Source organism: Oncorhynchus mykiss, chromosome 12, assembly GCF_057628025.1.
Source record: "Oncorhynchus mykiss isolate SJ-2025 chromosome 12, ASM5762802v1, whole genome shotgun sequence".
NCBI classification, from domain to species: domain Eukaryota; kingdom Metazoa; phylum Chordata; class Actinopteri; order Salmoniformes; family Salmonidae; genus Oncorhynchus; species Oncorhynchus mykiss.
In genome coordinates, this window is record NC_143033.1 from 61,833,316 (window position 1) to 61,858,461 (window position 25,146).

Below are 25,146 nucleotides of genomic sequence, written 5' to 3' on the forward strand. Positions count from 1 at the left end.
GGGGTTGGAACTTCCATTGCAGTGTGTAATGCAACCTAGTTTTATTTACACCATCTCAGCAGCTATCTTAGAAATATAACTTTGCTCTGTGCTTCTCTGAGCATGCACTTCGTAGCCTATAGGCTATGGATAATTTGAATGTTTTCTTTTGTAAAGACCATTAATGCATGATGAATAGGCTAGGCTAAGCTATGTAGAGCGTTTTCGAAGGTGTAGCTAGGCTACAGGTTGATGCACATTAGGTACATCATGTGGGGGAAGAACTTTATTATTTAAGGAATGGTAAATACTTAAATGGCGAGCCTACATTTATTTATAGGAAAGAGCGCCTCTCCACCTTTGACCTGGATTACCATAGCAACAGGGACGCGTCACCTATTGTCACTGATGTGACTGGTCAGGTCCTGCTAGGACTTGTCCATTGTTAAGCAGTGTCATTATTAAAAATATATTTTTTCAACCTCCTTTATTAGCTAACCTTGATGATAAAGAAAATATAAAAGCTGTAACATCAAATGTACAAGTATTTCCCGATAAAGTGTTTGTTAATAACAGGCTTACAAAATATAAATGGAACATGCCTGGCAACAATAGTATCTGGTGAAATGGCGTCTGGTTACCTAGTGCTCGGTTTATTTTAGCTATTTGATTAGCAAGCTATATTCAATAACCTTTGACTGTGAATAGAAGTTCATTCTCATTAGAATAAATAACGTCATTGTTATATATTTCAAAATGTCTGACTCAGAAGAGGACAGTCAAGATAAGCAACTTAAAATTGTAGTCATCGGGGACGGCGCATCAGGGAAGGTGAGGGATTTTCAAGCTAAATGAGCTAGCAAGCTAACAGACAGACTTGTTATTTTGAGTAGTGTTAATTTAGCTGGCTAGCTAGAAACATAACTATGTGGCTAATTGGGTAAAAATACTGTGCAGTAGGTAACTTTAGCTCAGAAGTATCTTACAGAATTTTCATACATAGCTGCGTGTGCAATGCCAACGTTTTGGCTATGCTTGTTAGCTGTTTAGCTAGCTAGTTAACGTTAACTAGTTAGCTCTTCAGCCAGGTAGAAGGGAAAACATCACCTAGGTTTGTCAGACAGGCAATGTTTCTGTTGTCGCATAACTATTGCCAATGATGCAATTTTGGGGGGTAATGTTAGTTACCGTCTTAATTTTGCACAACGGGCAGAGTAATGTTAATAGCTAGCTCTGGTCTGGGGTCGAAACGTTAGCTAGTTTACGACATGGAATCCAATCCCAGTTACTGTCAATGATGAGAGCTACCAAGCTACTTTCCTCTGAATTGTCTATTTAATAGGAACAGTGTCAACATACGGGACAATTAAGCCTGTGGTGCGCAACATGTTGCCTGGCCACAGACGGTGACAAGGGCCACGTTTGTAGAACGTCATCATTCTTGAAGGAGACCGAAGAAGTCGCAGCCTAATCTGCCACATTTAGGGCTGATGAGTTCAGTAGGCTAATGTAATTGCTCTGATAGCCTATAGATTCTATGTGTTCAAAAAAGGTTTGAGCAGCTGAGTGCATCAACATGCCTAAACTAGGTTGGTTCATAAATGGGGTGAAAGTTGGAATATATTTATTCCTGGTACGGGACCGCCGATATACCACATTTTTGATGGGCATAATCATAGAATTACATGATCTCTGTGGGCCTAGTCGTAAAGATTTGTTTGAACTTTTTAAAATGTATTACCTTTTATTGTGGCATAAACACAACCAGTCATCATGTTTTTATTTAAGTCAAACAATCACTTCAAAGGGCATGTTCATCCACTCGCAACATACAGTATTTCCAGCCTCTAATGGAAAGAGACACAACACCAAAAAAGTGTATTGACATTTGCCAATTGTTATTAGGCAAGAATTTATGCATCCACTGCTGTCCTCACGTGTCTCGATGTTGGCCACTCATCTTTGCTTTGGCAAAATGTTGAATCACATCACATTTTGGCGCATAGGCTATACCACCCGTTTTCAAATCCATTCGCTCATTTTCTATGCGTCTTGACATGCGGTAATGATAAGTGGTAAATAGCCTACAGTTTTCTGGACATTTGTTTTTAATTATTGTGATAGGCTCATGTTTTACCGGTATGCCGTACACCTGCTATTTATTTTGCAGGACCACCTTACTGTCATCCCTGAATACATCTCAAAATATATGCTCCAATCTTCAATTCAGAATTGTTCAGAGGGAGATTGCCAAGGTGATCACCAGATCCATAAACTGCTTCGAAGCATATTGGATTTAAATCTGTCATGAATCCTGTTAATCGTACCTGACATTTAATCCAGGTTACATGTGCTGTTGGAGAGGTTTTCTGGAGAGCTTTGGACCGTAGTACTGGTTGTCTAATGTTACTTTGTTAGCCACTGATTACAGGTAGGCCACACGTGTGTGTGTGTGTGTGTGTGTGTGTGTGTGTGTGTGTGTGTGGAATACACAATAATTAAGTTGCTGTATTGCCTAGTACAAGGTGGCCTAACAGACTATCCTACATATAATGTTTAAAGCTTCTTTTCACAATCAATGTTGTAGGTCTAAGTTACAGGGAAATAATATGGGCCTCGGCCATTTACTCACACAGGCATAACATTCAATGTATATAAAATTGTGCCTAGAATGTAAAGCTTGATTGTTGAGTAGGCAAAAAAAGTGTAGCCTATATCTTAAAGCAAACCTTTCCTTGCTATATTCAGGAGTGAATGTTCTCATTTGACTCCCTGCTGCACAAGCGGTGCTTTAACATGACGGCTGGGATCTTGCAGTAATGACCGTTTCCTTCATACGAACCATGTCTGCCGAAATGGGATTGATCTCGTTCCAGATTGCACACACCTAAGGCTTACACTGAAAGCTTATCATTATTTTCTTCTATTACATTTGGAATTGAACCAACTGTGGTAGAAGTTTAGTTGGAAGAGGCATGGAGAGTTGTGCAGTGATAAAATGTTCAGGCGGCATCTGAATCGTTGTTGGGCGACTTGCTTGCTGTCAACAATGAGGCCAGTAATAAAACGAGTTACCATTATGGACACTTTCTTTAAAACAAAAACTAGAAACTCAAACCTCACCTAAAACTTTTAACATTCTATGCATAGGCTTTAGACCCAGCCTAGACTGTTTTAAACTGTACATATTTGATGAGTCTTTCATTCATTCATTCATTCATTCTCTTCTTGGTAGATATAGGCCTACATTTTCCAGACCTAGGCTCTATAGCCTACTTTGCAGAATAGCCTGAATGCAAATGCTCAGATTTATTTGAAGATACATTTTCATTTATTGGCAAATGGTTCATGAGACTGCTTGGTCTGCATGGTCATGATGCAGGTAACACAAATGTACCAACATTTGTCTTTGTCACAGCACAGACTGTTTGCAGCAAAGAGGTTGTCGTGACATTGCGGCAGCTGCAATGTTTCTTCTTCTCTGAATTCTGAAATGATTTTGAGTGCATTTTGGCTTCACTCGCCTGTATTGAAAGACGTTCCTCCCCCAAAATAAACAAAATAAATAGAGCAATACATGTAGTTCTGCTGCTGTATGCGTTGTGTCTGCAGACTATTCTCCCACTGCACACGATAACACCTTATGTAGTTTAGTCACCCAACCAAAGTATTTTGTTAATTTTAAAATCCGGCCGACGTCAACTTGGTTGTAAAACTGACTGTAAAACCCAGTCAGTTGATTATTGACAAGTTTTTCTAACACTTGATAAACAGGGCAAAGTAGAAATAGGCCTATAACAGTTAGGATCAGCTTGATCTCCCCCTTTTCATAAAGGACAAACGGTGGCTGCCTTCAAAGCAATGGGAACCCCAGAAAGGAGAGACAGGAGACAGCCTTAAAGGGTTAAAGAAGAAAGGGTCTAAACCATCTGACCCAGATGTTTTTTGGGAGGTCAAGTTTAAGGAGCTCCTTTAGCACCTTGGACTCAGTAACTGCCTGCAGGGAGAAACTTTGTTGCTGGGCAGGGAAAAAGAGGGACAAGCATCGGGGATAGTCACATTAGAAGGGCTGGGAGATGAGGAAATGTTGGATGGGCAAGGAGACATGGCTGAGTTGAACAGGAATCCTGACTTAAATGAGTTGGTGATTAAAGAGCTCAGCCATGTGCTTCTTGTCAGTAACAACCACATAATCAACATGAAGGGACATGGGCAGCTGTTAGGAGGGGGGTTTATTCTCTAGGTCTTTAACCGTTTTCCATAACTTCTTGTGGTTAGACAGAGAGAACTGCTCCTTAAAGTAACTAACTTTGGCCTTCCGGATAGCCTGAGTGCACTTACTTCTCATTTACCTGAACGAGAGCCAGTCAGCCTGAGTGCACTTACTTCTCATTTACCTGAACGAGAGCCAGTCAGCCTGAGTGCACTTCTCATTTACCTGAACGAGAGCCAGTCAGCCTGAGTGCACTTCTCATTTACCTGAACAAGAGCCAGTCAGCCTGAGTGCACTTCTCATTTACCTGAACAAGAGCCAGTCAGCCTGAGTGCACTTCTCATTTACCTGAACAAGAGCCAGTCAGCCTGAGTGCACTTACTTCCCATTTACCTGAACAAGAGCCAGTCAGCCTGAGTGCACTTACTTCTCATTTACCTGAACAAGAGCCAGTCAGCCTGAGTGCACTTACTTCTCATTTACCTGAACAAGAGCCAGTCAGCCCGAGTGCACTTACTTCTCATTTACCTGAACGAGAGCCAGTCAGCCTGAGTATGCATGTGCCGAGCCTTTCACCAAATGCAATTCTTGTGGTGGAGTAACTCTGCAAGATCATGGTAGAACCAGGTGCTGAACCTGTTTTTTAATGATAATTTTCTTTATGGGTGCGTGTTTGTTATCAATACCCCTGAAAATATCAAAAAAGATGGTCCAAGTGTCTTCAACAGAGGGGATCAAGCTGATCCTATACCATATTAGAGGCCAGTTTATGAAGGAAGGCTTGCTCATTAAAGTTTTTTTTTTAGCATGCGTCTATGACCAATCAGGACAGTTTGTTTCACTGAGCAGCCATTCATAACACAGGCTGTAAAACCGTGATCACAGTAAACACCAGACTGATACCTATCAGGATTATTTGAGAGGAAAACATCGATGAGAGTAGCCTTTTCTGGGTGTTTGGAGTCATACCTTGTGGGATTGGTATTAATCTGAGATATATTTAGGGAGTTCCATTGCTTTAGGACTAGGTCAGGTGATTTAAGCTTGTCCCAGTTTAGGTCACCTAGCAGGACAATTTCAGACTTAGTGTAAGGGGCCAGGAGAGCGCTTAGGGTAGGTAGGGCACAGGCCGGTGCTGATGCAGGACGATAGCACCCAGCAACAGTCAACAAAGAGCTATTTGAAAGTATAATGCTTAAAACCAGCAAATCACCAAGTCTGTCCCCAAACAATTTGGAGACAACCGAGCACTGAAGGTGTTCCTTGGTAAAGATTGCCACTCCCCCACATTTGGAAGATCTGTCTTGCTGAAAAAAATTTACCAGAAAGGTTAACATCAGTATTCAAAACACTCTTCCTTAATTAGCCATGTCTCAGTAATACCAACACATCTGGATTGGAGCTGTGAACCCACCCATTCAATTGATCCATTTTAGATAATACGTTTCCAGTGTTAATGTGCAGTTAACCATTGAGCTTGAAACACTCAACAAGTTTACTTTCTCAGACCTTTTCTTCAATTCAAGATTTTAGAGTCACAGGCTTAAGTTGAATGAATATATAAGGACACCGCAACCTATGTTGAAATAGCCAAGGGCATCTAATGAAAATCTGTCTTTCTGGTTAAGTCTCCAACAGCTTTCCACATCTGGATTGTACAATATTTGTCCATTTATTTAAAAAAAATCTAATTAAAATTGGTTGTTTATCATCAGCTAGACAACCATTATCAGGTCAAGCATTTCGCTACACCAGCATTAACATCTGCTAACCATGTGTATGTGACCAATAAAATTAGATTTGAACAGATTTAAGTCACCTGTAACTCGGCCACTCTAACATTCACTGTCTTCTTGGTAAGCAACTCCAGTGTAGATTTGACCTTGTGTTTTTAGGTTGTTGTCCTGCTGAAAGGTAAATTTGTCTCTGAGTCTGTTGGAAAGCAGACTGAACCAGGTTTTCCTCTAGGATTTTGCCTGTGCTTAGCTTTTTCTTTTTTTAAATCCAGAAACTCCCCAGTCCTTAACAATTTACAAGCATACCCATAACATAATGCAGCCACCACTCTGCCTGAAAATATGGCGCATGATAATCTGTTCTATTGGATTTGCCCCAAGATAACACTTTGCCACACTTTCCTTTTCACTATTACTTTAGTGCATTGTTGCAAACAGGATGCATGTTTTGGATTTGAAAAGGAAACCTGTATAGATTTTTTTTAAATCTATCAATTAGGTTAGTATTGCGCAGTAACTACATTGTTTTTGATCCATCCTCAGTTTTCTCCTATCACACCCTGAGCAGTTTCCTTCCACTCCGGCAACTGAGGAGTATCTGTATCTTTGTAGTGACTGGGGGTGTTGAGTCACCATCCAAAGTGTAATGAATAACTTCACCGTGCTCAAAGTGATATTCAATGTCTGCTTATTTCTACCCAACAACCAATAGGTGCCCTTCTTTGCGAGGCATTGGAAAACCTCCCTGGTCTTTGTAGTTGATCTGTATTTGAAATTCACTGCGATGCGGCTAGGGATACTGTCTGGGCCGGCAGCCTAGCAATGGTTAACACACTTAATTAAATGTCTTACTTACGTCGGTCATGGAGAACGAGAGCCCACAGTCCTTGGTAGTGGGCCGCGTCGGTGGCACTGTGTTATCCTCAAAGCGGGCGAAAAAGGTGTTTAGCTTGTCTGGAAGCAAGACGTCAGTGTCCCAGACGTGGCTGGTTTTCCCTTTGTAGTCCGTGATTTATCTGTAGACCCTGCCACAAACGGCTCGTGTCTGAGCCATTGAATTGCAACTCCACTTTGTCTGATTGTTTGATTGCTTTACGGAGGGAATAACTACACTGTTTGTATTCAACCATATTCCCAGTCACCTTGCCATGGTTAAATGCAGTGGTTCATGCTTTCAATTTTGCACATATGCTGCCACTGTCCACGGTTTATGGTTTGGGTAGATTTTAATCAGTGGGAACAACGTCCCCTATACACTTCCTGATGAACTCTGTCACCGTGTCCGTATATCCGTCAATGTTATTCTCTGAGGCAACCGGAACTTAACCCAGTCCGCAATCTTGAAGCATGGATTCCAATTGGACAGACCAGCGTTGAATAGACCTTAGCACTGGTACTTCCTGTCTGAGTTTCTACCTATAGGAAGGGAGGAGCAGAATGGAGTCGTGATCTCAATCATTCAAAGGTATTTATCAAGTCCTTTTTTACATCAGCAGATTCAGCTATACAGAAACCCAGCCTAAAACCCCAAACGGCAAGTAGCAGATGTAGAAGCATGGTGGCTAGGAAAAACTCCTTAGAAAAGGCTGGAACCTAGAAAGAAACCTAGAGAGAAACCAGGCTCTGAGGGGTGGCCAGTCCTCTTCTGGCTGTTCCGGGTGAAGAGGAACCAGGCTCTAAGGGGTGGCCAGTCCTCTTCTGGCTGTTCCGGGTGAAGAGGAACCAGGCTCTGAGGGGTGGCCAGTCCTCTTCTGGCTGTTCCGGGTGAAGAGGAACCAGGCTCTGAGGGGTGGCCAGTCCTCTTCTGGCTGTTCCAGGTGAAGAGGAACCAGGCTCTGAGGGGTGGCCAGTTCTCTTCTGGCTGTTCTGGGTGAAGAGGAACCAGGCTCTGAGGGGTGGCCAGTCCTCTTCTGGCTGTGATGTACATAGTACATAGCCACTTAAGGCCAGATTGTTCTTCAAGATGTTCAAATGTTCATAGATGACCAGCAGGGACAAATAATAATCACAGTGGTTGTAGAGGGTGCAACAGGTCAGTACCTCAGGAGTAAATGTCAGTTGCCTTTTTATAGCCGAGCATTGAATTCGAGACAGCAGGTGCAGTATAGAGCAACAGCAGGTCCGGGACAAGATGGCACATCCGGTGAACAGGTCAGGGTTCCCTAGCCGCAGGCAGAACATTTGAAACTGGAGCAGCAGCAAGACCAGGTGAACTGGGGACAGCCAGGAGTCATCAGGCCAGGTCTTGGAGCAGCTTCTGGGATGAGTTCAATTGTACGAACAAAGGATCCAGTTCGGGAAAGTGGTATTTCTGGTCGTAATGCTGGTGATTTACCACCGCTCTGATATCGGCTGTATGTAATAACACAAAGTGTTCTGGGCTAATAATGGAAGAAATAGCACAGAAAAAAAACTAAATACTGCAAAGTTGCTTAGAAGCTAGAAGCATAGCTGCCATGTCTGTCGGCGCCATGTGAACGAGGGCAGTACTGTTGCCAATTAAGATTCTCTCTATGTTGCAGCTGTATAACTTTTTGAGGATTTGAGGGCCCATGCCAAACCTTTTCAACCTCTTGAGGGCGGAAGAGGTGTTGACTCGCTGTCTTCACCCACCTTGCACGTGCAGACCACTTTTATGTCCTTAGTGATTTGGACATTGAGGAACTTGAAGCTTTCGACCCGTTCCACTGCAGCACGCCCCCCACATGGTGGGGAATTAACACCAGCCAAATGCTGGTAGATTTTAGTATTGGCTGGTAGAATTGACTGGTGGCCGTACAAAACATTTGGGAGCAGTTTGTGAGTGTGTCAGCCAGCACTGGAATAAATAATCTCAATGTTACAGTGGTGAAAAGCGGGGTGGGGTACAGCATAGGAGAACAAATGTATCTGCTATACATTTTTGGAGGCAGGTCAAATTTGGGTGGCCAAAAAGTATATTTCCCGCCCTGCCCTCCTGTTTCCTGTCGTCCAGGTGAATTCATAATTGTAAGTGTGGGGTTCAGAGATGAGGTAGTCATTAAAAAGTCATGTTAAACACTGTTATTGCACACATAGTGAGTCCATGCGACCTTATTATGTGCCTTGTCAATCACATTTTTACTCCAACATATTTAGGCTTGCTATAACAAAGGGTTTGAACACTTCAGATTTTCATTTGTAATGAATGTTTTAACAGTTTGAAGAACGTAATTCCACTTTGACATTGTGGGGTATTGTGTGGTATAAATGTAATATTTTATGTTCAGGCTGTAACACACCTTTCTGAAGGCGCTCTATGTAGATAGCAGGTTTAATTGTAGTCCCCTGTGCCTTCCCTTTTGGTGTGTTCCGTATGAGGCCCACGTCATAGGCCCACGTCATTTGCAGTTAAGGAACAGGCCTAGTTGTCATACAGAACACCACTCCAACACTCAAGCTTGTTCATAAGGCTTGAAATTCAATGAATTTAGTCGTTCGCTTAGCATGATTTCTCTCTGTTTCAGACGTCCCTCGCCACCAGGTTTGCACAGGAGGCCTTTGGGAAACAATACAAACAAACCATTGGCCTTGATTTCTTTCTGAAGAGAATAACTCTGCCAGGTAAGACCCCTTCATCCTTTAGGATTGCCGGCCTGCTCTGTACCACACCACAGATACAGGCATACATTTGCACATGCATGTACACACCTGTTATAGGCACACTGATCAAATCAAAGTTTATTTGTTGCGTGTGCCGTGCGCAGTGAAATGCTTACTTAAATGCTAACCAATAGTGCAAAAAAGGTATTAGGTGAACAATAGGTAACTAAACAAATAAAATGACAGTAAACGGACAGTGAAAAATAACAGTAGCGAGGCTATAGAAGTAGCGAGGCTATAAAAGTAGCGAGGCTACATACAGACACCTGTTAGTCAGGCTGATTTGAGGTAGTATGTACATGTAGGTATGGTTAAAGTGACTATGCATACAGTGGGGCAAAAAAATATTTAGTCAAGTTGTGCAAGTTCTCCCACTTAAAAAGATGAGGCCTGTCATTTTCATCATAGGTACACTTCAACTATGACAGACAAAATTAGGAAAAAAAATCCAGAAAATCACATTGTAGGATTTTTTTAATGAATTTATTTGCAAATTATGGTGGAAAATAAGTATTGGGTCAATAACAGAAGTTTCTCAATACTTTGTTATATACCCTTTGTTGGCAATGAGAGGTCAAACGTTTTCTGTAAGTCTTCACAAGGTTTTCACACACTGTTGCTGGTATTTTGGCCATTTCCTCCATGCATTCCTCCACCCTACTTGTAGACCAGTCGAACGCCAATCCCGCCTCATCTCTTTCATGTTGGCTCTGTCATACGGTACGCTTTTAGTTTTCATAGGCTACCTAGCCAAAATTCTTGCTAGATGATCCAGAAGAAGATTGGGAGAATGTCATATGGTCAGATGAAACCAAAATATAACTTTTTGGTAAAAACTCAACTCGTCGTGTTTGGAGGACAAAGAATGCTGAGTTGCATCCAAAGAACACCATACCTACTGTGAAGCATGGGGGTGCTAGAGCATTGTATCTGGGTGCTAGAGCCGTCACTATATACCCTGGTTTGATTCCTGGCTGTATCACATTCGGCCGTGATTGGGAGTCCCATAGGGTGGCGCACAATTGGACCAGCGTCGTCCGGGTTTGGCCGGGGTAGGCCGTCATTGTAATAAAATGTGTTCTTAATTGACTTGCCTAGTTAAATAAAATATAATATGCTGCAGTGTCAGACTTTAAATATCTTAAATACTGTTTATGCATATCTCCAAGTATTTAGACATTATTAAAGTAGCCTTAATTAGTTTGCCAATCTTAGGTTGTGCCGAATTTTTTACACAAGGGATTAGAATTTCTCAATTTCTTTGCAAATTGTTTAAAAATATGTAGAATTTTGTATTTCCTTCCCTAGCATTTCAGGGTAGAACCAAACAATTTTGTTCCTTAGGTTATCTCAAGATTTACTTTCTTTCTTGGTAGCACCACATTGTGGAGAGTCTGCCCCTTCTCAACCTTATTCATTCTGAAAGCTGTTGTCCCTAGAGCAAACACCAGGCTTTCCCCTCCTCCATGAAGCCAATGCACAGCTTATGTCCAGAGGGGTGAGCCTTACATTCTGTGGGCACAGTACAGCGTAAATACATTTGAGTATTTTATATTTATCATTCTTTTATATTCATATAATGTATTAGTATAATGGCGATGGAGGGGATGGCTGACGTTTTACTCCAAATGTGCTATTTTTTTTTCCATTTTGTACATAATGTTGCTGCTACCGTCTATTATGACCGAACGAGCTTCGGGACATCAGAACAGCGATTACTCACTTCGAACTGGACAAATATTTTTTTCTTTAATGAATCCGATAGGAAGGATATACTGCTTTGTCAAGATGAGGCCCAAATCCCCGTCATCAGCTTGGAGAAAAAGGGGGAGGAGGGCGGGGTGCCTTGTAAGAATTTGCCAATGAGGGTAGTGGTGGTTTATCTAATCAGTATTATTGGCCAACGTACAATCATTGGAAAACAAACTGGATTTTCTACGATATAAGACTATCCTACCAAAGGGAAATTAAGGACTGTAATATCTTAAGTTTCACCGAGACGTGGCTGAACGATGACACGGATACTATAGAGCTGGCTGGCTTCTCTGTGCATCGGCAGGACAGAGCAGCTACGTCTGGTAAGACGAGGGGTGGGGGTGTGTGTCTTTTTGTCAGTAACAGCTGATGCCCGAATTTAATACTAAAGAAGTCTCGAGGTATTGCTCACCTGTGGTAAAATACCTCAGAGTGGTCTAAAGCTTATATCTACCAAGAGTATCTATATTATTTGTTGCCGTCTATCTACTACCACGAATCGATGCCGGCACTGAACAAGCTGTATAAGGCCATAAGCAAACAAGAAAATGCTCATCCAAATACGGAGCTCCTAGTGGCCGGGTCTTTAATGCAGGCAAACTTCAATCCGCTTTACCTAATTTCTACCAGCATCACATGTGCAACCAGAGGGGAAAAAAATTCTAGATCACCTTTACTCCACACACAGAGATGCATACAAAGCTCTCTCTTGCCATTCATTTGGCAAATCTGATCATACTTTTATTCTCCTGATTCCTGCTTAAAATCAAACCAAAGTAGGTAGTACCAGTGACTCGCTCAATACAGAAGTGGGCAGATGACGCGGATACTATGCTACAGGACTGTTTTGCTAGTACAAACTGGAATATGTTCCGGGATTCATCCAACGGCATTGAGGAGTATACCTCCTCAGTCACCGGCTTCATTAAATAAGTGCATCAACCCCACAGTGACCGTACGTACATTTCCCAACCAGAAGCCATGGAGCTGACATTTTCAAGGAGTGGGACACTAATCCTGACGCTTATAAGAAATCCCGCTATGCCCTCAGACAAACCATCAAACAGGCAAAGCGTCAATACATGACTAAGCTTGAATCCTACTAGACCGGCTCTGATGCTCGGATGTGGAAAGACTTTTACGGACTTCAAAGGTAAACCCAGCCGCGAGCTGCCCAGTGATGCGAGCATACCAGATGAGCTAAATGTCTTTTATGCTCGCTTCAAGGCCTGCAACACTGAAGCATGCACGAGAGCACCAGCTTTTCTGGATGACTGTGATCAAGCTCTCTGTAGCTGATGTGAGCAAGACCTTTTTAAACAGGTCAATATTCACAAAGCCGCGGAGCCAGATGGATTACCAGGATGTGTACTCAAAGCATGCGCAGACCAACTGGAAAGTGCATTCGCTGACATTTACAATCTATCCCTGACCGAGTCTGTAATACCTACATGTTTCAAAATGACCGCCATAGTCCCTGTGCCCAAGAAAGGGAAGGTAACCTGCCTAAATCATTACCGCCCCGTAGGACTCTTGTCGGTAGCCATGAAGTGCTTTGAAAGGCTGGTCATGGCTCACAACACCATGCCGGAAACCCTAGACTCAATCCAATTCGCATACTGCCCCAACAAATTCACAGATGATGCAATCTCAATTGCACGCCACACTTCCCTTTCACACTTGGTCAAAAGGAACACCTATGTGAGAATGCTGTTCATTGACTACAGCTCAGCGTTCAACACCATAGTGCCCACTAAGCTCATCACTAAGCTAAGGACCCTGGGACTAAACACCTCCCTCTGCAAATGGATCCTGGACCTGCTGGGCTTCCCCCAGGTGGTGAGGGTAGGCAACAACACAACACATCTGCCTCGCTGATCCTCATCACTGCGGTCACTCACGGGTGCATGCTTAGTCCCCTCTTGTACTCCCGGTTCATCCACGACTGTGTGGCCAGGCATGACTCCAACACAACATCATTAAGTTTGCTGACGACGCCAAACTGGTAAGCCTGATCTCCGACAACGAGGAGGTCAGAGATCTGTCAGTGTGGTGCCAGAACAACAACCTCTCCCTCAACGTGAGCAAGACAAAGGAGCTGATTGTGGACTATTTGAAAAGGAGAGCCGAACAGGCCCCCATTAACATCGGCGGGGCTGTAGTGGAGCGGGTCGAGAGTTTCAAGTTCCTTGGTGTCCACATCATCAACGGACTATAACGGTCCAAACACACCTAGACAGTTGTGAAGAGGGAACAACATCTTTTCCCCCTCAGGAGAATGAAACGATTTGGCATGGGTCCCCAGATCCTCAAGAATCCTGACCGGTTGCATCACCACATGGTATAGCAATTGCTCGACATCTGACCGTAAGGTGCTACAGAGGGTGGTGTGTATGGGCCCAGTTTACCACTGGGGCCAAGCTTCCTGACATCCTGAACCTATATACTTGGCGGTGTCAGAGGAAGGACCTAAAATAGTCACCCAAGTCATAGATTGTTCTCTCTGCTAGCGCACAGCAAGCGGTTCCGGAGCGCCAAGTCTAGGACCAAAAGGATCCTTAACAGCTTCTACCCCCAAGCCATTAGACTGCTGAACAATTAATCAGATGGCCACCCGGACTATTTACACTGATCTTTGTTCCGCACCACATAAAACATTCAGGTTCTTATTTGTTTACTTTCAAACCCACGGAAATAAAGCCTGTGGTCTGTATCCTCCTGGATGTGTAAAATAAAAATTTGACTAATGCTCTATTTAGACTATTTAGCCCTCCGATTTCACTTCCTACCATATGGTAGGAAAAGCAGTGCCAATGTATGCATGAGATGAGACTGCAAAAGTCTGCAAAGTAGCTCCATTCTTTTAATGACTAATAAAATAACATTTAAGCAAGGGTGGATTAAGTACTAAAATAAACCTGATAACTTACATTACATTCAGTCCTATATTCCGTTTCAGTTGGTAATGGTAGGAGAAAGACTTGTGGGTGACTTGTGTGATGGGACTCTGCTCGTCCAGTCATGTCCATACTGTATGCTCGGCTCGTCCAGCCATGTCCATACTGTATGCTCGGCTCGTCCTTCCGTGTCCATACTGTGTGCTCGGCTCGTCCTTCCGTGTCCATACTGTGTGCTCGGCTCGTCCAGCTGTGTCCATACTGTGTGCTCGGCTCGTCCTTCCGTGTCCATACTGTGTGCTCGGCTCGTCCTTCCGTGTCCATACTGTGTGCTCGGCTTGTCCTTCCGTGTCCATACTGTGTGCTCAGCTCGTCCTTCCGTGTCCATACTGTGTGCTCGGCTCGTCCTTCCGTGTCCATACTGTGTGCTCGGCTCGTCCTTCCGTGTCTATACTGTGTGCTCGGCTCGTCCAGCCGTGTCCATACTGTGTGCTCGGCTCGTCCAGCCGTGTCCATACTGTGTGCTCGGCTCGTCAGCGCTCTAGGTGAAGGAAGGGCCCTTATCACAACTCCTCACTGTCTGGTCCTGCCCTCCTTCTATTCTCAACCACCACTTTCATTTTCCAGAGGAAGAAAATAGTCTAGATGTAGTCACTGTGAACACTTGTGCTTCCTTTCTCTGTGAAACGGGGACTTGTGTGGTGGGACTCTGCTCGTCCAGCCATGTCCATTCCGTGTCCTTACTGTGTGCTCGGCTCGTCCAGCCGTGTCCATACTGTGTGCTCGGCTCGTCAAGCCTGTGTGCTCGGCTCGTCCAGCCGTGTCCATACTGTGTGCTCGGCTCGTCCAGCCGTGTCCATACTGTGTGCTCGGCTCGTCCAGCCGTGTCCATACTGTGTGCTCGGCTCATCCAGCCGTGTCCATACTGTGTGCTCGGCTCGCCATCAGCGCTCTAGGTGAAGGAAGGGCCCTTATCACAACTCCTCACTGTCTGGTCCTGCCCTCCTTCTATTCTCAACCACCACTTTCATTTTCCAGAGGAAGAAAATATTGATTTGGTTTTGTACCCTGTCTCTCGCTCTTTCCCACTCCCTACCTCCCTCCTAAATAATTTGGGGCAGGAGTTTTCTTTTGCGTCTTATTTTGTGTTTAGTTATCAGTATTTTTCTCAATGCCATAAATATTTTTCCTCAGTCTCCTTGACTTGGGAGCATCAAGCTCATCACTGTGCACTTTCACCACCATGTCAACATATTTCTTCTGTAGCCTAATAAACTGCATAGTTTCCCGAGTCGTTGTGGGAGGACCACACACCATTTCCTCATATGACTCTAAATTTACTTTGATCTGATTTTTATTATATCAATATTTGCACATAAAGGTGTTTCACAAAGATCCCACCATGTCGAACGAACAAATTTGTCTGCATTTATACAATTGCACCAAAACTACCTGTTTCCATCATAGCTGTTGTGATTATTTTGTATACTCTCTGAAAAACTGGATGGAAACTTTGTTAACGAAGTCATATTTTCATGTTTGACTGATTTGTAAGTTTCTCAATTTTCTCTTCCCTCAGGCAACTTGAATGTTACTTTGCAAGTGTGGGATATTGGAGGTCAATCGATTGGAGGGAAAATGCTGGATAAATATGTCTACGGGGCTCAGGTACTATCTCACACACACACACACACACACACACACACACACACACTTTTTTGTTTTACTATCCTTGTGGGTACCAACAATTGTTTCCCATTCAAAATCCTATTTCCCCTAAGCCACAAATAGCCTTTTCCCTTGTGGGGACCGGTGAAATGTCCCCACTTGTCAGAATTCTCCTTGTTTTACTGTCCTTGTGATGACTTCTGGTCCCCACAAGGGTAGTAAAACCAAAAGAACACACACAAAATCACACACTCAATAAACGCCGAGGTGGTCCGTCATTCCTCACGTTAGAGGTCGTTGACATTGTAATAGGGTTTCCCTATTAGGCTTGGGTAATTAATGAATATGCCTTGATGATTATTAGTGCAGCAGGACCCTGCACAGACTGCAGCCAAGTTTTACTACTTAGCTGGTCATACAGACTACATTATGTATAGTATGAAGGGGAGTGAGAAATACCTTTCTCACTCTAATTTCATTATTTTTTTAAACAAAATAAGCAAATGTACTAATTAATGTGAATAGGAAGAGGTTCGCGTTGCCACTGCAATAACACGTGGGTGTATTTTATGTGTGCGTTTGCCGCGCTCCGCTTGGCAACGTCCTTAAGTGGTTGTTGCTCTATAGGCATATGGGGCATGTGGAGCATAAGACCGAGACTGTTGTGTGTAGGTCGGTCATGTCTGTCTCTGTACTGTACAACCTCCTCAGCCAGGCTTGTCTGTCTACTTTTCTACTCAACTGCTTCCGGCTTTGAACGTATGCTGACAGTACTTACACTAAGTATTTCGACGAAGGGAGGGTGATGAGACCTAATTCATAATCACTTTTACCACCCTCTTTTTTTATTATTATTTTTTAAGCCCAGACACCTTTTGTGACACAGAGAACCCAACCTCACCCCTATCCTGTTTGGCTGGGTGGACCGATTATAGCGGAGGCATCGTGGCTCGGCTGTATGTTCTTAGCATGTCTCTCTGCATCTATTAACAGCGATATAGATCATCTTTAATCTCAGGCTAACTCCGAGAGCCGAGGAGGTGCCAACTCCTTGGGGACTGTGTGTAGAGGAGCAATTGACTTCCCTCAGACACTAGTGCCACCTACTGCTCACTTTCCCACATTCGACCTCTCTGGCATGTTTGTTCTCATCTTATGTCAACTTGAATTAATTTTGGAATGTTGTGATTAGGCTCCACCATTTAGATTTTCTGTGGTGTTGCTTTTCAGGGTGTTCTTCTAGTGTACGACATTACAAACTACCAGAGCTTTGAGAATCTGGAGGACTGGTACGGCATGGTCAAGAAGGCCAATGAAGAGTCAGACGTCCAGCCTGTGGTCTCACTGGTGGGAAACAAAAGTCGGTATTTAAAACAACTTTCTGACACACACACACATACACACACACACACACACACACACACACACACTCGTTCTAATCCTTTCTTCTGCTCATAGGCCACACTCTTATGAGGCTAAAGCAGACGAGTCAACCATAATGTATAAACGCAGAGAGCTGTGAAGAGAATGCCATTTACAATGCAGTGAAGATAAATCACTAGTTTCTCTGCCGGCTAAATGTTTTATTCACACTAGTATACACTGCATGCATTTGTAGTACAGCACAACCATATTACTGTATCCAGCTCTATTTTGCGAGCCACTGGAAATTGATTTGTCTATTGGGGCTGTTGATTATTCACTTCCCGTTCTGTCTCCACTCCTCTGCACTTTGTGGTGTGTAAGACAGCTAGGTGAGGAAAAATGTTCTTACTATGACTAGAGAATCATCCCTTCTCTGTCGGCTTTGCATTTAGACCCTTTACATAGCAAAACTGCTGCTATGTCAAACACCACTCACCATCTGAGCCATGAGCACTGCACAATGCAGAGGAATGTCTAGCTTGGAAAATAAGTGGCAAGCTATCTTTTTCTTCAACCGAAAGGTGCAGTATTGAGAAATGGATGAATTGACACAGTGACCAAAATCAAACTCCCGTTGTAATTTTTTATTTGTTTTGTTAATTCACTAATAATAAGGCTTGTGTCAGGACATGCAATAAGCAAGCTGGCTATCTAGGTGACCAGCTAAGATTATGATAACTAGCTAACCCTTTCATCTGTGGTTTTAGCTCGCTAGCTATAATAGCCACTAATGCTAGCTATAATAGCCGCTGTGCTAGCTATAATAGCCGCTGTGCTAGCTATAATAGCCACTAAGCTAAGGTATCAGATAGGAGCCAATATAGCTAGCTAATAGTGATGGGCATTCCGGCTCTTTTCAGTAAGCCAGCTCGTTCGGGTCAGCTCACCAAAAAGAGCCGGCTCTTTTTTTTTCTCAAACAGTTTGCGGTAGTTTGGCTATGATTGGTGTTAAAACAATTATACCTTAACCACAATGTGGTCAACGTTCGGGTCAGCTCACCAAACAGCTTTTCAGCTTTTCTCAAACAGTTTGCGGTAGTTTGACTATGATTGTTGTTAAATGAGACTTCCGGCGCCGACAGAGATGGCCACCTCGCTTCGCGTTCCTAGGGAACTATGCAGTTTTTTGTTTTTTTACGTGTTATTTCTTACATTAGTACCCCAGGTCATCTTAGGTTTCATTACATACAGTCGAGAAGAACTACTGAATATAAGATCAGCGTCAACTCACCATCAGTACGACCAAGAATATGTTTTTCGCAACGCGGATCCTGTGTTCTGCCTTACAAACAGGACAACGGAGTGGATTCCATGCAGCGACCCAAAAAAACGACTCCGAAAGAGAGGGAAACGAGGCGGTCTTCTGGTCAGATTCCGGAGACGGGCACACCGTGCACCACTCCCTAGCATTCTTCTTGCCAATGTCCAGTCTCTTGACAACAAGGTTGATGAAATCCGAGCAAGGGTAGCATTCCAGAGGGACATCAGAGACTGTAACGTCCTTTGCTTCACTGAAACATGGCTCACTGGAGAGACTCTATCCGAAGCGGTGCAGCCAACGGGTTTCTCCACGCATCGCGCTGACAGAAACAAACATCTTTCTGGTAAGAAGAGGGGCGGAGGCGTATGCCTCATGGCCAACGTGACATGGTGTGATGAAAGAAACATACAGGAACTCAAATCCTTCTGTTCACCTGATTTAGAATTCCTCACAATCAAATGTAGACCGCATTATCTACCAAGAGAATTCTCTTCGATTATAATCACAGCCGTATATATCCCCCCCCAAGCAGACACATCGATGGCTCTGAACGAACTTTATTTAACTCTCTGCAAACTGGAAACGATTTATCCGGAGGCTGCATTCATTGTAGCTGGGGATTTTAACAAGGCTAATCTGAAAACAAGACTCCCTAAATTTTATCAGCATATCGATTGCGCAACCAGGGGTGGAAAGACCTTGGATCATTGTTACTCTAACTTCTGCGACGCATATAAGGCCCTGCCCCGCCCCCCTTTCGGAAAAGCTGACCACGACTCCATTTTGTTGATCCCTGCCTACAGACAGAAACTAAAACAAGAGGCTCCCACGCTGAGGTCTGTCCAACGCTGGTCCGACCAAGCTGACTCCACACTCCAAGACTGCTTCCATCACGTGGACTGGGAGACATTGACGAATACGCTGATTCGGTGTGCGAGTTCATTAGAACGTGCGTTGAAGATGTCGTTCCCATAGCAACGATTAAAACATTCCCTAACCAGAAACCGTGGATTGATGGCAGCATTCGTGTGAAACTGAAAGCGCGAACCACTGCTTTTAATCAGGGCAAGGTGTCTGGTAACATGACCGAATACAAACAGTGCAGCTATTCCCTCCGCAAGGCTATCAAACAAGCTAAGCGCCAGTACAGAGACAAAGTAGAATCTCAATTCAACGGCTCAGACACAAGAGGCATGTGGCAGGGTCTACAGTCAATCACGGACTACAGGAAGAAATCCAGCCCAGTCACGGACCAGGATGTCTTGCTCCCAGGCAGACTAAATAACTTTTTTGCCCGCTTTGAGGACAATACAGTGCCACTGACACGGCCTGCAACGAAAACATGCGGTCTCTCCTTCACTGCAGCCGAGGTGAGTAAGACATTTAAACGTGTTAACCCTCGCAAGGCTGCAGGCCCAGACGGCATCCCCAGCCGCGCCCTCAGAGCATGCGCAGACCAGCTGGCCGGTGTGTTTACGGACATATTCAATCAATCCCTATACCAGTCTGCTGTTCCCACATGCTTCAAGAGGGCCACCATTGTTCCTGTTCCCAAGAAAGCTAAGGTAACTGAGCTAAACGACTACCGCCCCGTAGCACTCACTTCCGTCATCATGAAGTGCTTTGAGAGACTAGTCAAGGACCATATCACCTCCACCCTACCTGACACCCTAGACCCACTCCAATTTGCTTACCGCCCAAATAGGTCCACAGACGATGCAATCTCAACCACACTGCACACTGCCCTAACCCATCTGGACAAGAGGAATACCTATGTGAGAATGCTGTTCATCGACTACAGCTCGGCATTCAACACCATAGTACCCTCCAAGCTCGTCATCAAGCTCGAGACCCTGGGTCTCGACCCCGCCCTGTGCAACTGGGTACTGGACTTCCTGACGGGCCGCCCCCAGGTGGTGAGGGTAGGCAACAACATCTCCTCCCCGCTGATCCTCAACACTGGGGCCCCACAAGGGTGCGTTCTGAGCCCTCTCCTGTACTCCCTGTTCACCCACGACTGCGTGGCCACGCACGCCTCCAACTCAATCATCAAGTTTGCGGACGACACAACAGTGGCTTGATTACCAACAACGACGAGACGGCCTACAGGGAGGAGGTGAGGGCCCTCGGCGTGTGGTGTCAGGAAAATAACCTCACACTCAACGTCAACAAAACTAAGGAGATGATTGTGGACTTCAGGAAACAGCAGAGGGAACACCCCCCTATCCACATCGATGGAACAGTAGTGGAGAGGGTAGCAAGTTTTAAGTTCCTCGGCATACACATCACAGACAAACTGAATTGGTCCACTCACACAGACAGCATCGTGAAGAAGGCGCAGCAGCGCCTTTTCAACCTCAGGAGGCTGAAGAAATTCGGCTTGTCACCAAAAGCACTCACAAAATTCTACAGATGCACAATCGAGAGCATCCTGGCGGGCTGTATCACCGCCTGGTATGGCAACTGCACCGCCCTCAACTGTAAGGCTCTCCAGAGGGTAGTGAGGTCTGCACAACGCATCACCGGGGGCAAACTACCTGCCCTCCAGGACACCTACACCACCCGATGTCACAGGAAGGCCATAAAGATCATCAAGGACATCAACCACCCGAGCCACTGCCTGTTCACCCCGCTATCATCCAGAAGGCGAGGTCAGTACAGGTGCATCAAAGCTGGGACCGAGAGACTGAAAAACAGCTTCTATCTCAAGGCCATCAGACTGTTAAACAGCCACCACTAACACTGAGTGGCTGCTGCCAACACACTGACACTGACTCAACTCCAGCCACTTTAATAATGGGAATTGATGGGAAATGATGTAAATATATCACTAGCCACTTTAAACAATGCTACCTTGAATAATGTAGGGTAAGTAACATTATATATCTCATATGCATACGTATATACTGTACTCTATCATCGACTGTATCCTTATGTAATACATGTATCACTAGCCACTTTAAACTATGCCACTTTGTTTACATACTCATCTCATTTGTACATACTGTACTCGATACCATCTACTGTATCTTGCCTATGCTGCTCTGTACCATCACTCATTCATATATCCTTATGTACATATTCTTTATCCCCTTACACTGTGTACAAGACAGTAGTTTTGGAATTGTTAGTTAGATGACTTGTTATTACTGCATTGTCGGAACTAGAAGCACAAGCATTTCGCTACACTCGCATTAACATCTGCTAACCATGTGTATGTGACAAATAAAATTTGATTTGATTTGAAACAATTATACCTTAACCACAATGTATTTAAAAATGCATTGGTTTTTTATGAAAAAGAATGCTATTAAACATTTGCATTTAAAAACTTTTGATGTATATAAACAAAGTACATATAAATCTAACCATTCAAAACTAATACAATTTGAACAACATAATAATAGAATATTGCACCATTTCAATGAAAAAAAAATAACAATGTGCAAAACTGCAGCATCCCACTTAAAACATTAAACTGGTCCCTCTTTTCTCTTCTTTATTGCCATGTTATAACCAGCAGCACACAGCAACGCTGACCATAGTTTGCTTTTATGAGAGATTTGCATTCAGAAATGCAAGCTGCCTCACTTTCGAGGGGCTGATGCGGTTTCTTCTCAGTAGTTATTTGTCCTGTTTTCGAGAAGACCCTCTCCTTGTTCTTCCACCAGCTCAGAGGATCTGCAGATCTTTGGAGGAGGGGCTCCTCCATTATGGCATCTGCTGAGGGATTCCTTCGTGCTGCATCCCCAGTTGCTCTCTCATCAAACAGCATCCAAACAGCAGATGTTTGTGACACTACTGCTGGTGTTTCTGCTCCATCTGATCCCTCTTCTTCCTATTTCCCTGGTGCCTGAGCCAGCTGATTGCAGGGGCTGTCCCTCCCTACTGATGGGGTTATTCTTTGAGGAGCTTCATCAATCTCTCTGGCATCACTGAAGGCTAACTTCTTAAACCTAGGGGTCAAGCGGTTTCTGATCGCACGTGGTTATATTCCATTCTGTGGAACTTTCTGTCCATTGATGAACATAGGGTGTCCATCAATGTCCTGTGGTGACATTTGTTTCTCTCTGGCGGCTGGCTGTAATTCGCTGCAGACCCTTAACCAGCAGTATCATTTTTTAGGCTGTCACACAGCTGAAAAGAGAGAACAGTAACTTATTAGTTCAGGTACATTCTCATCTACTGCTCATATATATATATATATATATATATATATATATATATATATATATATATATATATATATATATATATATAAATTGATGATGATGTAGTAAGAACTGCTTACTGTACCTCTCCACTGATCTCCACAGTGACCTGCTCAAAGGGTTCCAGGACTCTGCACACCACCTATTCCTCTTGGGTCAGAGCATCAACAATGGCCAGGGTAGAGATGATGGCATCTTTTGACTCAAGAAACATATAAAATGTTGAATTCCACCTTGTAGTGCAGTCTTGTTTAGGCCTCAGCTCAGGCATCCCCATCTGGCTTGTGTAGGTTTTAGTTTTTCAGCACCTACTGTGCACCTGTGGAAATATTCCACAGCTGCTTTCACTTTGTCCACAGTGGGCTTCAACACCTTCAGAGCATCTCTTGCAATCAGGTTGATTGTGTGGGCAAGACATGGATGATGGGCCCATTTGAACATTTTCATGACTTTGGTTATGTTCTCTGCATTGTCGCTAACACAACAGACCACTTTTCCATCTACTTGCCATTCTCTGGCCACTCAACAGTTCCTCTGCCAAGTTCTCTGAGGTGTCTGTCGCTGAACTCAAAGCAGTCCAGAAGACAGCTAGACATCGAAAAATCTTCAATGAAGTGACATGTAACCGACATGTAAGAAGTGGTTACCCTTGATGTCCAACAGTCAGTAAAACTTCCGTCCTCCACGACCAAAAATGGCTGGATATCGGTGGCAATCATTTTAGCCAATGCAATATCAATTTGGCCTTGTTTTGCTACAGACATGGACTTTGGTATAAACTGGTCCATAGAAGACTGTTGCTGTGGGTCGCGGAGTAGGCCTACTTGACTGAGTGGATACATCCCCACGTGTGGAGGTGCTGGCTCCACCACTATCACTACAGCTATCTTCCCAGTTGGGTGCACAGTTCGCATATGCCGGTTGTGCGTAGAACCGGCTTTATGAGATTTTGTTTTGGCAAATTCTACACTGCTCTAACATTGACTACATTATTAAAATGCTACTGTGCTTCCGACTTATTTTCCAGCTGTCATTTTCACATCTGTCCTTCCTCTCACTCCTCGGCTGCTAAGTGTGTGACTGTGAGTGAGTTGGCTCGGCCCTCCCTCATTTGCTACCAAGCCATAAATGTGCATAATATCTAACAAGGAGAGCGAGGTTAGGAAAAATAAAATGACGATGCACATTCTGTCTGAATGACTCAAATCTGAATGACTCAAACCATGTTTATGGTTGGTTCATTGGTTGACACTGCGTGTCTGATTGACAGGAACAACAGGTGAGGCTGTTAGTCTGAGCAGACAGTCAGAACGAATGTGTGTGTGCTTTAGCATTTAGGCCTATATTGTTTCATTTATTTTTTCGTCTGAATTAGTTAATTCTATTCATTTAAATCTTTTGATTATTCTTATCTTAATTTTAAAAATATTTGTATAAATCGATTCAGCTCTTCTGATATGTGATCCGGCTCCCAACGTTCACCTACAAGAGCCGGCTCTTAGAGTCGACTTGTTTGCGAAAGACCTATCACTACTAGCTAACTTCAGTTGGTAATAATTTTGAACATGCAGCATTTTGGGCTAGGAGCCATCTGACTTGCGTTGTAACGTCAACTATTTACTAGTGTGCTGATCTGACCAGCCTCAATCGTATCCGTAAATTTGCAGTTGATAGTCGGATTAGATGATTGTCGTAATAGGGAAAGAAGGAAGCATATTAAAAAGCCTAAATAAAGGTTGGCAATAGGTTTAGCTACCTAAGAATCATGTTTATGGACCAAGAAGCTCAATGCGCACGTTCTCGCTTAATTATGATTTGAGTCATTCAGATGAGTCATTCAGACAGAATGTGCATCGTCGTTTTATTTTTCCTAACCTCGCTCTCCTTGTTAGATATTATGCACATTTATGGCTTGGTAGCAAATGTCATTGCCATAGAGCTAGTTCTCATAGTAGCAGTAAACTACAACAAGTGATATGAGATATGAAAGGGAGCGGAGGTACAGCCTCATTCTATTCAATCGTAGCAATAGGATCAATTTACAAACGGCCCATTTGTTGACAGATAGCTGAACTAGACAATTGAGTTTTGTCCTGGCAGCCGAGTTGTTTAGATATGCGTTCCTGACACCGATTTTTTTTCTTTCTTCCTGATCACAGAAAATGACAAAAAAATACTAGTTTCCTAAGCATCCATGATCACAAATCATTATGTTGGAGAAATTTGCATTGAATATATGTTATTTTATATTCTCAAACTAACAGCAGTGCCTATATGATGTGCTTCCATACAGGCACGACATGCTGGAGTGATGATTCTATGCAAATGTCGATCAGTAGACTAATAAAATTCTCAAGTGGAAGGCAAACAGATTGTCATC

General features: G+C 43.7%; 1 protein-coding gene across 2 annotated transcripts in view; it reads left to right on the plus strand.

Moving 5' to 3' along the window:
* The first annotated feature begins 416 nt into the window (after positions 1–416).
* LOC110537865 (ras-related protein Rab-28) overlaps positions 417–25,146 on the plus strand; it is a 50,167-nt gene continuing 25,437 nt past the window's right edge. Inside the window, exons 1-4 of one of the 2 annotated variants that reach the window (XM_036937889.2) lie at positions 417–810; positions 9,414–9,510; positions 15,781–15,869; positions 17,100–17,229. In XM_036937889.2, coding sequence (XP_036793784.2) covers positions 736–810; positions 9,414–9,510; positions 15,781–15,869; positions 17,100–17,229 — 391 coding nt within the window. In that variant the 5' untranslated portion in view covers positions 417–735. The remainder of the gene's footprint in view (positions 811–9,413; positions 9,511–15,780; positions 15,870–17,099; positions 17,230–25,146) is intronic. The other variant, XM_021624297.3, reaches the window with a different exon arrangement.